The 16,658-nt window shown below is 38.1% G+C and overlaps 1 protein-coding gene across 5 annotated transcripts; it reads right to left on the reverse strand.

The window, feature by feature from the left end:
- Nucleotides 1-3,350: 3,350 nt before the first annotated feature.
- Nucleotides 3,351-16,197, reverse strand: LOC134814857 (uncharacterized). Of its 5 annotated transcripts, none has more exons than XM_063823166.1 (5): nt 16,183-16,197; nt 6,096-6,175; nt 4,930-5,127; nt 4,533-4,599; nt 3,351-3,886 (listed from the first exon to the last, which is right to left on the reverse strand). In XM_063823166.1, the coding sequence occupies exons 2-5, from the start codon at nt 6,171-6,173 to the stop codon at nt 3,705-3,707; spliced, it is 525 nt and encodes a 174-aa protein (XP_063679236.1). In that variant the 5' UTR covers nt 6,174-6,175; nt 16,183-16,197; the 3' UTR covers nt 3,351-3,704. The 5 variants fall into 5 exon arrangements, with proteins under 5 accessions (XP_063679236.1, XP_063679260.1, XP_063679252.1 ...); XM_063823190.1 differs by lacking the exon at nt 16,183-16,197 and adding an exon at nt 10,025-10,040 and having other exon boundaries at nt 4,542-4,599; nt 4,930-5,115; XM_063823182.1 differs by lacking the exon at nt 16,183-16,197 and adding an exon at nt 10,025-10,040 and having other exon boundaries at nt 4,930-5,115.
- Between the last annotated feature and the right edge of the window lie 461 nt (nt 16,198-16,658).

The following is a 16,658-nucleotide window of genomic DNA, read 5'->3' on the forward strand; positions in this document are numbered from 1 at the left end:
AACTCAATATCATTGATTACAAAAAATTATATTGTCGAGATATTGTTAAGGGAGCCTAACTCAGTATAATATCAAATCTTGATCAGAAAGCCATCCTGTGCACTTTAAACATATTTTTAGGCTCCAGCTGAAAGAAAACAAAAGCCAGCTTATATGTAATGGAACTAACTAATGGAGGTTTTCATGAACAATTAAAAATGTTTGTATTGAAACGTCTTCTACATATTATAAATTTAGAATCAAATTTAACAGCCACTATACATCTATGGGTGGCCCAGAGTAAATGACTACCCTGTATAGTGTATAGTGTATACTGAACGATTAGGCAAGGTGCTACTGCTAGGATATGGGAAACACTCAACTTCTCCGAACATTTTGCGGTTCTTATAAATAAATCCTTAGAAATAAGGATATCAACTGCTATGCCTCTTTCAAACTATTTACAAGAAATAATTGGTATTCTAGGTATTATAATGGATGATATAATGGATAAATGCAATTCTTATAACTGATGAGACATGATTCTAGGTAACTCGACTTATAGGCTGTATACTGTGCATTTTGTACTCTTCTAAAAATTAAACCAATGTTCTGTAAGTTGACCAGATCTTTGTTGACACTATAATACTAGAACTAAAAGTAGAATACCTGTAAACTACCGTTGGCAATTTATTACGGAAGAAGACAAAGAAGACTTCAAATAACACTTACCCCTCTGTTTAATCTTGTAAGTTGGTTGCACGGTCACCATGGTAACTATCAGCTGGAGAAACAATAGACCGGGCGTGTGAGAGAGGCAGCCGTTAACAAATAATAATTAGCAAGTAATATTAATATTAACGATCTATAGACATATATAAGGGAAACTTAACGAATAGTTAGATACTGATGTCTACCGAAAACTTGGGCGAGAAATGAACTAGAAGAATATTTTAGAATATTCGTCTTCAGCTGAGTGCTGACCAGTATTACTTCAAGGTATTGGGTTCTTCAGTTGGTCGTGATATTGCAGAATTTAGCCCCAAATCTAGCGCCCGAATAGCGCCCACCGCATGATAGTAGCGGGGTCCCGGGTCATTTGGACTGTTCTGCGTTTGTATTGCTTTATATTGGCCGACTTGCATACTATATTATCTTTCAAAAAGACAAGACTGCGATACTAAAGAATTTAAGTGACGACAAAATGCTACTACGTATTATAAATAGCCAGGAGTTACCAGTGACTTCCAAAATTGTGAAGAGATATCAATTCACACGTGCGCGCGGCGTCAGTGTGATTGCCGCTCGAATCGAATCAAACGCAACAAGCGCGCAAACGAGTAGCTGTATTTTATGCATCGCGCCATCCGGAAAGTCAAATAAATGCTGTGTGTGGTAACTATGGCAACGTTTCTGTAATTAACCACTTAGCTCCCCCGGGGTCTGATTACACGCATATATTATTAGAGTCCAGTAAATCTCTGCATCTCTTTCATTTTAGATATACAACAGATTAGTAGATCAGTAACAACCAGTAACCAAGGAGACAACAGTCCAGTGAACGGACAATGGACATTCACGACAGAGGCCAGAGCATTTAAATCTTTGACTGCTAATCGCCGTATGATACGTTCTCGGATTTAATTTGGGAAAGTTAATCAGTTAATTGGTCAAGATAGCTTGAGCGATTAAGCCTAACTCCAGAAGATATGACTCAAACTGGGGTTTCCGGCGCCTTATTATATTATAATGGGAGATTGCATTAGTCGTTGACTTCTCAACCAAATAGATCTTGCTACTTGGTCTAATATAATTTCATGATGTTGAGAGAAATTGTGTAAACGAAGCTGGAAGAACAGTCTACAACTCCTTCAATATTTTATAGACTAGAAACACTGTAATTCTTCTGGAACATTCTCCAGACAGCCCCCCCCCCCCCCCCCCCCCCAGACAGTCCCCTCACTGGATGAGCCCCGACCAGCAGAAAGTCACAACTCTATATTCGGCTGGTACAACCAGAGAGGTGGTCCGCAGATGGCGTGAAGACCGTGAAGATGCATGCTTCTTAACTATTCGGTAGGTATTTTGTTACAAAGGTGGACCCGAATGTAATGGGAGGGTTTCAGACGATCCATAAACTTTTAATTTATTGATAAGATACTTATCACAACACTACAAATATATTACATTTATTGAGGACGTTACAGCAGGAATTGATTTAATGTAACCCAAGGAGTCCTAACTCTCCTCGCGTCCTAAGATGGCGTTTCTCTTGTCTCATTTATGTCCATCGTCAATAGATCAGACAAAAGTAGGCCGTAAATAGATCCGATATATTTCAGTTATCAGAAATAGACGACCTGATAATACTTTACAGGGAGGACGCTAACAACGGAGCTAGTTCCTTGCTCCTTCATAATAACGAGTTGGATGTCAGCTACAGAGTACGAGTGAAAACATACAAAATACCTAGAACACTCCTCAACTAATATCATATCACTGGTATACATTAGAACTTTAAAATAGCTCATAAAATTCCACACTATACACATTAGAACAATATCAAGAGGCAGCAGTTAACAATTCATAGGTATTATAATAGTCTGGCTCTATGATATGAACGACTTGTTTTCATTATAATAATGAAAAGCTCGAATACAGTTTGTCAATGAGAGGTCAGATCATAGCGCTTTGACAAAACCTTACAATAATAATATTCTTGTATGAGGGCGGAATGAAAGGGATTCCCGGAAATTGACAACCAGTGGTCAGGTTCCGTCACTTGAGAATGAAATTTTTCAGTATATAACGCTATATATGTGGAAAACTTAGGCTTACTGTATATTACATAGCTATATGTTTATAATGTGTTATCAGCTTACTCTGCTCTTACATTTCAACCAGAATTCCAAATATCCAGAATTCCTTATATAATAAGGTCTAACTAAGATAAACCATTCTCGCCATATAAAATACAGGTATTACCTTAGTAATACATGTATTAATGCTCACCTACCAGTGTTCACCTACCAATATGAGGTATTGTAGGACTTGAGAACCTAGAGTAAGGTGTTGATTTAACATTACTCTACAGTTGGTAGAGATGACAAGCAAGCTTGTAATGCCTAGCAAGCACGAAGCTTTTAATTCCCCAGCGAACATGAAATGTAATGCACTAGAAACTGTTCAATTCGCTCTAAATGCATAATCGCCGTTGAGGTGTGACACATTTTACTTCTTACCTAGAACATTACTACTGTTACTACTATTTCTGCTACTATTTCTACTACTACTTCTACTACTACTATTTCTACTACTACTATTACTACTATATACTATATTACTAACAGGGACACAGAAAAAGGTCGGGATTCTCATCACTGGACAACAAAAATTGTCCAATAAACCAATAAGTATATTCTGTGTGAATTCTGTGTGAATCTGAACAATATTCTGGATCAAATAGCAGAAAAATAATGACAATTTATTTGTCAATAATGACAATTTATTTGTTTAAATAAATAACAGAAATAATCCGCCAGAAACTGAAAAACATCTGAATTGTGGGTAACCAGCCCTTCACAAATTTAAAAATTTGTAAATTTAACAAAAAATATGCGTTTGTTTCAAGTCCAGTGTTGAAGAAATAATAAATATTAATATATTACAGATTAAAATAGCACATTTAACGCGATCACACTGAGATCTCAGCAGTTTCAGCTTTCCTAGAATACATTAGAAATGTTCTTGCGATCGTAGGCAGCTTTGCGAGGATCAGCCGAGGTGGGGGCGTCTTGTTCTCCGAATATGTTGCTGGCCATGTTCCTCTTCTTGTGTCCTTGTGCTACGTTCTGGTTCTCACAATACTTGGCGTCTTGTTCAGCGGCTCCGTCTGATTCCACATACACTGAAAATAAATAGGTTTTAATATTATGACCCAGTGAAACTATCGGACTACTATGAGCGCTATGTAAATTGTAAGGCAATAATAAATAACACCACTCCAAGATGACACACTCAATTTGATACGTAAACTCTTTAGGATAGTTGAATCATATAACATAAACTATTGTAAATTGCGGTTTGAAGTGCTCGGGCCTCGGTGACTACTGGATATATGAGATTAAGGTTGCTTCTATAATTTAGTTGTGAAGCGTGAGCTCATAGTAAAGTATGTGAGCGAGTCACGTACATACCGTCAACACGCATGTTATGTGAGTTGACGGTATGTTCCTTAAAACTCTAGGAACTTTAGGAACCACCACTAGAATATCCAGGCTTTCATGTGTTTCAGACTATGGTCGTAACTTTTAAAAGTATGTATGTGAGTTGACGGTATGAGTTGAGATATGTAAGAAGTTCGCATGGTGCGTCAAACAAAGATGTAGTATATTGGAGTGCAAATATGTGTAGAGTTGAGATGCTGTGAAGAAATATATATCAACAAGTGTCTGTGTTGGAGAAACTGTGGGTAAAATCATGTGTAATAATGAGTGATATTTAAGTGAGGTTACATGTGAGTGAGAACAATCTTCACATAACACGAAACTTACTAATCTCACCATTAGCATTTGTTGTTGGATGGTATGATTCACTCTCGTAGGGTTGCATTTCACCTGCCTGTAATATACAGCTGTCATCAGATGTTTGGTAACGCGCGCACGTGGGCGACACATCATCAGATGGTAAAGTTATTTTAAACAACTCTCCTAATTCAATACATTTCATCCAGTTCCTCCCATTATTTGATCATGCAGGTAAACAGGGTACACAATGGTGGGGGGTGAGCGTAGTAAGTCACCCATTGTTACTTGCAAGGTGTTACAGGTTACTTCTACCAACACCACATTGTGCCACATAACATCGTGTTTACATTGATGATTGAATAGTGAATACAGTTAGTTAATTAATTAATTATTTATTTAATTAATTAATTAGTATTTCTCTGACCTTGAAGACTAAAGAGTCTGATTGGTTAACATATCCGCCCAATCTGCCGTGAGTATCCACTGCGTTATTGTCGGTGAGGAAGGGAGCGAGAGATGGAGCTGCTCTGTCGTAATTCTTGGCGCTAGGGTCTCCCTCTTCACTGAATATATCGCTCACTGCTTGCTGCTGCAGACGTCTTCCTGGCTTCTGAATATCTGGCTGTAAATGATACGTCTCCTAATACTATAATATATAGTATAGTACTATGTTTACAGTACACTACAATGTAGGGTATATCCAATGGATCCTCAGCTACTCCCTAGACAAGGTGACACTGGGATTCGAACCCTGGACCTTCTGTGCAGAAGGCGCAAGCTCTAACCACTAGGCCACACGGATTCCAAGATAAAGTTTGATGACAGGTTTGGTAGGTCAGCTTAAGGTTGCCGTGGAATGTGATTATATTATCATAGAAGCCTTATATTCAATAATAATTACACATTTAATGATAATCACATGATTATGAAATTAAATGAGAAGAATGTGCTTGTATAGCACCCATGCGATATATGGACAGCAACTGACACAATTAAAAGTGCTACCAACTATTTCAGAGCGATAAAATACAAACAAGGTGGGATAAATAGTGAGGAAGGGAGAAAGATCCACCTAGAGATCAAAGCTCTATCATCAAGCCTAAGTGGTATAACTTACTAGATACTTTAGTGAAGCGAACCCAGGTTGATACTTGTCTCTTAATCAATATGACCGGAGGGGAAACGGATCCCCACACGTTTCGAAAAACTACCAACTTGCCCGAAGATCTACACAAGGTCCTGTCACAATAATAACATTAATTTGAAATTGACGTTCAAATTTTCTTAACATCGATATTTCAAATTCCATAATATTATAATTTAAATTACACTACTCCTAAAGTAGATTTAACTTTGTAGGAAAATGTTAATGTTTTAGTCAAAGTTTCCCTAAATCAAAACTAATCCCTTCTTTGAAAATAGGGCAAACATCTACATTCTATACATGTGTATTTTCTTTGTAATATAAAGTATTGAATTCCACCAAAGTCAGTGACACTTGGGATAAGCTGCTAGAAAAATAAACTGTATGCATTCGAATAAACGGTGGTGGCAGCAAATTAAATTAATAACTAGTAGTGTGTGAGTTACCTGTTGTGTTCCGTCTAGAATGTTGCTAGCTTGGGATCTTGCAGCGTACTCTTTGCGTTGTGAAGCTTGGGTTGCCATTCCTGAGAACAATACATGAAGTAACCCCGATTGAGTTATTATATATCACTGTAAGTGTACAGTTTTGTTCCGGTAAAACAGTCTTATTTGCAATATTATAAGTAAAAATATCATAAGTAATCTCCATTTAAATCTATAACTCCGACATTAAAAACAAACTCTAGATAGATTAAGTCGTTCAGGCTATCAAAATAGAAACTAATTCAGACTAGCGATGTAACTAGAGAATTTCTCAGCAGAGAAAACATACAAAAGTAATATTCCGTGAGCTTTAAACTAAAGGACACGAATAACGTCAGCTATGTTTTATATCATGCAGCGAGACTTAGTTGTCAGCTCTTGTAGCGAGGCAATGACATGCATATTAAACTACACGCAATGAAAGTACATGACAACTCAAATTTTAACAATCTTTCGAGAGTTATATTATCCAGTAATATTACAAGCAAGCTTTTCGCTGAGTAATTGTACGTGAAATTCGGCAGTTTCGTAGTACCAAGCTAGAATTGGTAGAACTATAATACAACCTTAAAATATACATCTAAGCAATGAGGAACTAGAAGTTAAAGATAAGGCAAAACCGGTTCAATTAGTAAATTGTGGTTTATGTTTTATCGAATATCGCCTCTTAAACCCCATATTGATTCAAAACCCTTTTGAATCCTATGATTATCTTCAGACAAACAAAGTATAGGGTTAATATAGTGAGGCTCATAAAGCAATACGGCCATATCGCGCAGTTCACGAGCGAGAATGAAACTAAACCAAACGGTGCAATCGGGACAAACCAAGCACCAGGAAATGCGCGCAAACCACAAAGTTTCCAGAGTTCTGCACGTGCGCTGAACCTAAGGTTTAGTACGTCATTTTATTCACTAGAAAGAACGCTCATCGTTAGCCGATGAGCTAAAGTAATATGACAAGATCGATGTCCTTCTGTATTAGAAAACAGTTTGCTTCCAGAGAACTTTGTATGTTTGTGATAATTAATTTCGGAAGCTGGACGAAGTTATACAATCCGAAATCAAGTGTTCAATGTGCAATATTGCTGCATAAAGTCGTAGAATTTACTAACTAAGTAAATAAGTAAGATCAGAACGGACATGGTATTAGTATAGTGACCATCCACTCATCTATGCTTAAAAGTTAAAACGACCGTCTATGACTGACACAGTCTCTCTTCCATTAGAAATTAAAAACACAAAGAGGCTTTAACTAGAACGCTAAGTAAAAGCTACATCAAATAGTACAAAAAAGTGGAGTTGTCTAACTTCCAATGTGCATGTGAGAAAGAAAATACGGTTAATCCTTGATTTTGGCGTCCATATGAAAATTGCGAGCGCTCGATTCCAAATGACTTAAATTCAAATATCAAATCTGCCAGGCGCGCGGCGTCTCATCGCTCATGGATTGCTCTAGTGTATGTAATCAAATGTCAAAGCCTTCGTCATATCATCAGATCAGAGTTACTGTGCAGCGCTCAGCCTGTCTTCCGCCTAATATTTATTCGGAGATTCTTTATATTGATTATGAACATAAATATAATAACATGGGGTCCCCAGGCAAGATCAAAGGCATCGTCAATCAAACTGTCACTCCATTATGATATATTTTAAATCATATTATATTACAAATACAAGCAATAAGTTTGGCTTAGCTGTATACAGTATAGGTAACCATATTGCTGATTTTTTACATGAAGATACAATTTAACGTTAATTTCGCTTTTTTATTGTTATAATTTATATGACGCACATAACACTTTATATAATTTCCATTTGCATTGCATTGTATGTTTATAACCTATCAGGACTTACCTGGGGACCTCAGGCTATTATGTTTATAAACAATAATTGATTCGGCGGAATGACAGGCTGAGCGCCGCCCAGTAAACCAGGACGCGCACCGAGTTTGAAACAAATATTTTACGAGTATCACCCGTTAATATTTCCACAAATAAATAAGATCAGCACATGATCCAATTTAATATTTGATACGTATGACATATCACGTATGATTTTATGTTGTCCATTGTTACTGGACTAGCACGTCGTAAATATAACAGTGAGGTAAAATTAACGTTAAAATAATGGCGTTATTTTAGAAAAGATTTGGAGGACTTCGCCGCTTCGACGCGCCGCGCGAACTAGTTCACCTAACCATGTGCTTTCGCGCCACTTCGGGCGCGCTTGTTTCACCACCGTGAGGCGGGCGCGCGCTACTGCAAGCGCAAGGGCTCTGGATAGAGCAACGAACTAGCATTCTTGCTTTGCATCGTTGATGCGCACGAGGGCCACGATACAACTTAGTGAAACGACAATGGGGGTCACGACGTGATGCAAAGAAGTCCGGCTTCAAATTTATCACAGCTTTGTTCAATCCCACCTCAATTTTTTTAACGGGTGATACTCGTAAAATATTTGTTCCATATATACCGTCGACGAGTCCAACTCGGCGCGCGTCCTGGTAGGTTGTAAACCTACAATAATTTTTGTTCCCTTGTTCATTGTTTTATGTTTGGGTTTCGCAGCCAAGTGATGTCTAACGTTAACGGGTGATACTCGTAAAATATCTGTTCCATAATATACAGGACCATCGACGAGTCCAACTCGGTGCGCGTCCTGGTAAGTTGTAAACCTAAAATGTCTAACGGTAATGGGTAAGTGCCGTTTAATTTTGTACGTGATACCCATGTATCTTAATTTATAACATTTGGTTGGGATTGATATTTTTGATGCGGTAAGACGGATGTTACTCCTCTAAATTTCTTCAAAGTAGCGCGCGCCGCTTTCTTCTCGATGGCAAGTGCTACGAAGTAGCGCGCCGGGCCAGACCATGAGCAATGGCAATAAATGATAAAAGGTATCCAATAGGGAATTCGAATATTTATAACTTATAACGTTGTCGTCATTGTCAAATAAAATCCATATTTTTTACAGTACAGAGCTAAAAGTAAATGGTGAAGAGGCCTGGGGTGACATGTGATCCGGAGGAATGTTACCAAAACTTGGGGGGTAAAATCTAATAATAGCCAAATTAGCAGCCTGGGTACAGTTGGTAAAATTAGGTATCACTACCGCCCAGCCTGTCGTGGTGGAATGTGGTGGAATGTGGTGCCAATCTCTCTCTCTCTCTCTCTCTCTCTCTCTCTCTCTCTCTCTCTCTCTCTCTCTCTCTCTCTCTCTCTCTCTCTCTCTCTCTCTCTCTCTCTCTCTCTCTCTCTCTCTCTCTCTCTCTCTCTCTCTCTCTCTCTCTCTCTCTCTCTCTCTCTCTCTCTCTCTCTCTCTCTCTCTCTCTCTCTCTCTCTCTCTCTCTCTCTCTCTCTCTCTCTCTCTCTCTCTCTCTCTCTCTCTCTCTCTCTCTCTCTCTCTCTCTCTCTCTCTCTCTCGCGTGCACGCCGGCGATCAAAAGCCAAAGGGGTTACAGCGTGTGTCAACAAAATACCTGTCACATGTCATATCTCATGGTTTAACGGACAAGTACCTGTATTTCCAAAATATCTGGGTGTGGCAAGTGTGTCATTCACTGGGTGATTTCCTGCATTACTGACATAATCATTATCATATTACAGGGTGTACCACAGAAAGTGTGACTTTTTTTTGAGAAATGGTACTGGGTACACAATTTTATGAAGGAGCAATTGCCAACACTTTATCATTATGCGGTTTACATGGGGACCTCAGGCTATTATGTTTATGTTCATAATCATATATAGAGATTCGGCGGAATGACAGGCTGAGCGCAGCCCAGTAATATGCGCTACATATTAGCGACAAGAGAAACGCCATTGTTGGACGTGAGGAGAGTGAGGACTCCTCAAACTAGATTAAATCAATTCCTTCTGTAACGTTCTCAATAAATGTAATATCCACGAACTCTCAGTGCAAGTGTTGTAAATAACCTACATTATATTATGAAGAATGTTAGATAAAAATGACTGTGATCTATAATACTATTACTAGTCGATTCTTAGACGTAGAGTCTAGTCTCAGTCTAGTCTCATTTTAGTTGCCATCTAATCTATTACTGTCCAGCTGGCTTGTGATCAGGGCACGTCCTGAATTTGAGACCGGGATCATCCAACCTTATTGAGTCATTAACATATTATAATTGATAATAATGAAGACAATAATTGGGGCACGTTTGACTGTTACCCAGTCATGACCCAATTATCAGACCTCATTAGGCCTAGGGTTCAGATCACTGTCAGTACCTTTACTAATTGCCTCACGAATTATCAATTCATGTCATATAAATAGCTCAAGAACAGTGATAAATTATCCTCGTCTCAATTACGTCTAGTTTTACGTTATCTATTGTTTTTCCCAACATGAGTTCTGTAGAGTCCACTGAATACCACCATTCTCTCCACGACCCTGCTCCTCGAAGTGTTGCGAAGAGGCGCGCAAGTAGGCTGAAGCGTACAAGTAAACTGAACTGTGTAAGGAGACTGTTGCAGTCACACAGTTTGAATTCCACTAAAACAACCCCAGCAGCAGCTGCAGCGTCTCCAAAAGTTAAGGAGTCTCCTGCTAACGACAAAAACTCTTCTGATGTCGTCATTCCTTCCACCTCCTCTTCTGCTGGTTCATCGGAATGGGAGTTTCTTGGCCGTGGGATAAAGCCCCTTTCTCATGACGATGCACGCGCCTTGAAAAAGAAGATACTTGAGTTAAGAAAGATAGGGGTTTTTGTTTATGTTAGTAACCCTAGAATTGTAACTGAAACTGGCGATTTTTTCCACTTGTTCGAAAACGTGAAAAAGTAAACGTGAAAACGTAAACGTGAAAACGTAAACGTGAAAACGTAAACGTGAAAACGTAAACGTGAAAACGTAAACGTGAAAACGTAAACGTGAAAACGTAAACACGATAATCAATGACACTCCTGTTCATGATCGAATAACTCATAACTATTAGCTCTAACTGATTGTCTTCCCATTCATGTTATTAGTCGGGTGTCTTCAAGTGAAATCCAATGACAACAAGAATTGATGCTATGAAGGGCGAAAATGAGAGATTATCTTATATCAACTTGACAGGGGTATTATTAGTTCATATCATAACCGAACACAGTTTTTATATTATTATACTGTATTCGCCTCTGTGATAGCTACATATTGTTTTTACCAAAGAGAATGCTCGTTTTAATATCTACTTTACTCAGATACTCAATTCTAATATCCACGAACTCGCAGAAAAGTAAATAAACTACATTATATTACGAAGACTGTTAGAAATAGAATTAGATAGAAAATAGAAATAGCTGCCGATAAAGTCTGGTCAAATATAAGATGTGTGTAACTAGATTTTAGCGACAGCTATTTCTATTTTCTATACTTTCATAACACGAAGAAATATGGACAGAACTGAACAAGAACAAAAACCACACTCAAAGACTGAGGAATCAGGAGGACTCTGTATTCCAGGAACCAACTATTTAGCTATCATCGCTCAATAATCGGTTTGGTATCGACGCTACATACTTTTATTTTCCGACTATAAAGCTGACTTAAGAAACCAGGGAATCAATTTTACCTTCCTAACACATAACATTGATACATGTTTCGTATCCCACTTCGGCGGCGCGCGCTTCGCGCGCGAAAAGTGGCATGCAACGTATGTCAATCCTAACATTAAATCGTTGATTTTATTTATATATCACTTTATTTTACCTTACTCGGGATTATTATAGCGGGTTAATGTATGACTGGGAAAATTAATGACCGGGGAAAATATGGCGGACTTTCCCAAAACCCGCCAAATTATCCCGGTCATGTATTTACCGGTGGCCGACTTTTCAAGTTTTTTTTCAGAGGTCAACAAATTTTCAACCGAAATTTCTGTTTTTGTTACTTGTTAAAGAAGTTATTTCAATTTACAGTTACTGGTATTACTCAGAAATAGAAAAAAAGACACGTCTATTTAAAGGAAAATAAATCTATATCAATAATAAGTCAAATCTTCATTAAAGCGTATTCTCATACTCATTATCGCTAATGTCCCCTCCATTATCATTATTGATATCCCCCTGCTGCTGACCGTCAAATTCGAAGTTGTATTGTTGTCTTAACAAGACTTTTTGTCCGCTAATGGGGCTACTGCTCTGAAGGTCAGCCGGAGCTTAATTTCCTGCCCACCGCTTGGTATTCTGGAACGAAATTATGGTAGCAACCGCCAATAAAGTTACAGCCCTCCATCCACTGCTTCAAAAGTCTTCTCTAGCACATATGAGACTTCAGGTAAAATATGATGATCACCACCCCCTTGGAACCCCATAATCTGAGTCGGCGGGTTTTTTATGACTGGTAAAATTTTTGACCGGGAAAAATATGGCGGAATCTTCCAAAACCCACCACTTTATCCCGGTTATAATAATCCCGAGTAAGGTATTTTATTTATTTTTCAAAACATTCCAGTACATTGTGCAGAAAGTTGGAGATTAAAAAATTTGGAAGCATGTAGGGATTTAGACCTGATATCGATCGCATATAGTAAAATTACTCTAGCACAATTGTAACTGCAGTTTTACAGAAGTCAGAACTTTAAATGCTTAATGAACACACTTGCAGGTACCACCCGTAATCGTATTCACACTCAGACTTGAGTTTTGTCATTTTCCGATACGAGATTGGGGATGGGTTCTATAAACAAACAAACAACAAACAAACAAATGGTGAAGAGATTAGAGAAATTTAAACATAAATTATAAATGATTTTTAACATTTCCTCGAACAAAACTTTCGACTAGCGGGTTTCTAGTAATATATAATAAAAAGCCAAATATAAAAGCCAAAAATAAGAGCTAAAAATAAAAGCCAAAAAATAAGAACCACAATGAAGAGCCGTAAATGCAGAGTTGGGGTACAAATTGTCAAAAATTACTCACAAAACATATCACTCAAACTGTTATATGCACACCTCATCCCCTAAATAAGGAGTTGAAATATTAATTCTTAGATTAGATAACATCCAAATACGATTGAAAGGTACTTCTCATTATTTAGAACAGTTTCGTACGACGTAATAATTTAACGGGTGATACTGTTCCTGTCTTACTCCTTACAACAAAACAGCTCCAGGAGGCTTCACTTAATAATACCATCTTTAACAAACCCCCACTTCTAACGTTTTTTAGTACATTTTCACAAAATAGATGCTATTACCATCAATCGTCATATTTCGGCCACGCCCCCCGCCAGCCCCTTGGTTTAACTTTGCTGCAACATCTCCTGAAATGGATACGTACCAGCCATGCTGGGCCGCGACCGCCATCATCTTGCCTAATACAGCTCTCATGTGATAACAAACAGCACCCTTGGAATGCCAAACCCCAAACCAGGGCAATCCACGAACATTTATTTCTAGGTTCGAGTCTGGTAAATTTACCTCGTTTTGAACACGGAACGAGTAGAACTGGTAGAGACAATCTCTCATTGGGGCACCAACATCAATGGAAAAATCAAGTAGCTGAAGCCCATTCAAGCTGGTCAATGACAAGCAAGCATATTTGCAGTTGACTGGGTATGGATTTCTCCGGAAGAGAATAGAGGCTTTATCAGTCTGGCTATAGCCTATGTCAATTGCGTAAAGAGGAGTATATCCATTTTGCCCAAAAACTTCCATAATCCGCGAAATACATCTTCGTGCAGCAATAGCTTCACTATTCTTAGAAACCCAAGGGTTTCCATGTACCTTGATCTCATGGCTTCCGTAGTAATCCCGTTTTTCTTGGATAGAAAGACCAGCAGCAGTAATAGCCGTCTCCAAAGGCTCAAGGAGGTGGTCGCAGTTGATCAACCTAAACTTGTCCTTTTCAGACAGGGTCAGCATGCAGAAATCATTTGGATGAGCAGTAAAAGTTGGATCGTATATAAAGAAGAAGGAGTCAGCAACCCCTCTTAAATTAGTTGAAGTGATAAGTCTCCAGTTTAGTCCACTCATCCTACCCACTATATTGCAAATTGCTTTTCGAGTATTTATTCCGTCCTCGTGAGTCGAACCCCAGGAGCCCTTCAAAGTAATCTCATGCAGGGTTTCACCTAAAACCATAGTGTCCCTACTTTTAGACACACCCTTAAGCCAAGAATCGCCGAGAGCTAGCATAACTGCTTGTTTTATATGCTCATCATGCCGCAGAAGGACAAGCTGTTTAAGCTTAGTAGGGTCGGGACCTCCACCTGTAACAGGAGAAATACAGCAAACTCTAAATAGGCCTCTGTTTACATCAGGTATTGCGCCCTTTGCAAAGAACCATGTAGCCATGTTCAATTGTCTTGCTAAATCACTACTTGTAATCAGGATGTAGCCTAAATTGTACATTTCCTCTAGGAGGCGTGTGGTGAAGAACTTTCCGAGGGTGTAACCCCTTTTGCCACCATTCTGAAGTGCAAAAGTAAACTTATCCCCAACATGCATCTTTACAGTACCATAGTAATCTATGAGACGTCCTCGAGTGGATCCATATTTAGCCTCTATTTCCTGATCAAGTATGACAAGCATTTCTCTCACTTCTGGTGTCACATTCATGACCCTTATCTTTGAGTCGTATACTATCGAGATTGCAATATAGGAATCAGGGATTGCTTTCACAGATAATGTGGATTCTGCCATATTGTAACCTAAAAGTAAGAATTTATTTTATTTTTGCACAGTTATGACATATGTTTTTTCATAACTCAAGTCAAACATAAATATACTAGTTGCTTACTTTGAACTTTTCTAAAAGCCTGTAATATTATCTTAGTTGTACCAAAACTAGAAAAACGGAGTACTGTCTTTAACGGAAAGGAGTCGGTAAGATTTACAAATAAAAATGTTGAAGCCATCAACATACAGATTAGACCAAACATCCCCACTAAAATTTCCTATTTAATTGTTCTATTCTTACTCCTGACAACAAAATAGCTTAAAGAAGCTTCAGAAAACTATCAAATCTTTCTATGAAGTTGCTACACTAGACTGAGTTTAAGGAATAATAAGCCTTGGTATTGCGAGGAAAGTATTGTATTGTATTTACATGATAATAATATTACCATATTTTAATTTATATCTTCAGGTGCTTGAGCCCGTAGTAACCCGTTGTAACCCGTAGTAACCCTTAGTGACCCTTAGTAACCCTTGGTGACCCGTAGTAACCCGTAGGAACCCGTAGTAACTCGTAGTAACCCGTAGTAACTCGTAGTAACTCGTAGTAACCCGGCCTTGGTAACCCGTAGTAACCCATGTTTAACTGAATACAAAGCTGTTTAATTCAGACGCGAATGAAACAAAGAGAGGTTGATAATACTAATACATAATAGTAAGACAATGCTCTCGCGCTCACTAAATCGCTCGCCCAAACTTTTTTCATTTAACTGTTAATGCGTATTTTCGCATTGGATAAATTGCAAAATTGGTTTTGCTGTCAGGAGTGCTGCGCTGGTTCTATATCCTCAGTAGTTTGCTTCAAGCTCAGTTAACGTCTAGCCTAATTAATAACACCTTATTCAGTTATTCTATACTTCATATTTGACTACACTATTTACTCGATTAAAAGTCTGTTATTCATGATCAAAGGTATAGCATGTTAATTTCGAGTGATTAAAACTTAAAGTTTATCGCCAATGGTCAATTTGTGCTTTCGTTAACAATTTCAGGTTTACTGCCGAGTTTTTGTTGGGTTGACCATTTTGTGGAAATCTACCGGATCAGGATGTCTCCATCCATTCGTGTCCCACTAAAGCTTCATCAAAAACAAGGTACATATACGACATACGTACACTTAGAACACCTTCACCATTCAACTCTACTCCAGCTTCTATCAATCACGATTTTTCACTATCGCTGTTTCATACATCTTTCAGCAGTGCAACTTCATTATAAGCAGCTGTTTCTGGTTTCGATTGTTAATCATATTTTTGAGGTTTGAAGTGTCGTTTTTTCCATGAATTTGCTGGTATGTAAAATTAGGTGGCTTACGTAATAATATCGATTGACAGCAATGTAAATAATGTAAATGTTAGTGTACACTCAAATTATTTGTTGTCATTCCTTATTTATGGTTGTTCTTGTCTCAGTGATTTTATGTAGTTGCAATTTATTTAAGCTGACTATCAAAACCTTCCCCGCAGCTTGTTTTAACATAATATCATTTGAAATCATAATTGGACAGTGGTCTCCCAAAGAGAGTGCTCCTTAAAATACCCAAACTCAGACGCCTAACATCACTGCCCCAGCAATATGAGTTATCATGTAGAAAGGAAACCAATCTCACTGCTCAATTCCCATTATATTAAAAGATTTTATATTTAGATCTTCTAAAATCTGGAGCACGATCATAGCGCCAAAACTCAAGCTTCTTGACTACTCCTATAAAGATAGCCTCGCTCAAAGATAAAACATCCGATAACTCGCTACAATTACAAATAATATACTACAAACAATGTATATTATGGACACGTTCATTCGAGTTTGAGGATATTGGTAAACAAAAATGATAGCGTTT

This window comes from Bolinopsis microptera, chromosome 1 (assembly GCF_026151205.1).
Source record: "Bolinopsis microptera isolate Bmic1 chromosome 1, MBARI_Bmic_1.0, whole genome shotgun sequence".
Taxonomy (NCBI): domain Eukaryota; kingdom Metazoa; phylum Ctenophora; class Tentaculata; order Lobata; family Bolinopsidae; genus Bolinopsis; species Bolinopsis microptera.

Coding starts and splice junctions, on each gene's coding strand:
- LOC134814857 (XM_063823166.1), bottom strand. CDS start 6,173: ATGGCAACCCAAGCTTCACAACGCAAAGAGTACGCTGCAAGATCCCAA. Junction 5,128..6,095: donor TTCTAGACGGAACACAACAG/GTAACTCACACA, acceptor TATCATTTACAG/CCAGATATTCAGAAGCCAGG. Junction 3,887..4,532: donor AAATGCTAATGGTGAGATTA/GTAAGTTTCGTG, acceptor ATTTATTTTCAG/TGTATGTGGAATCAGACGGA.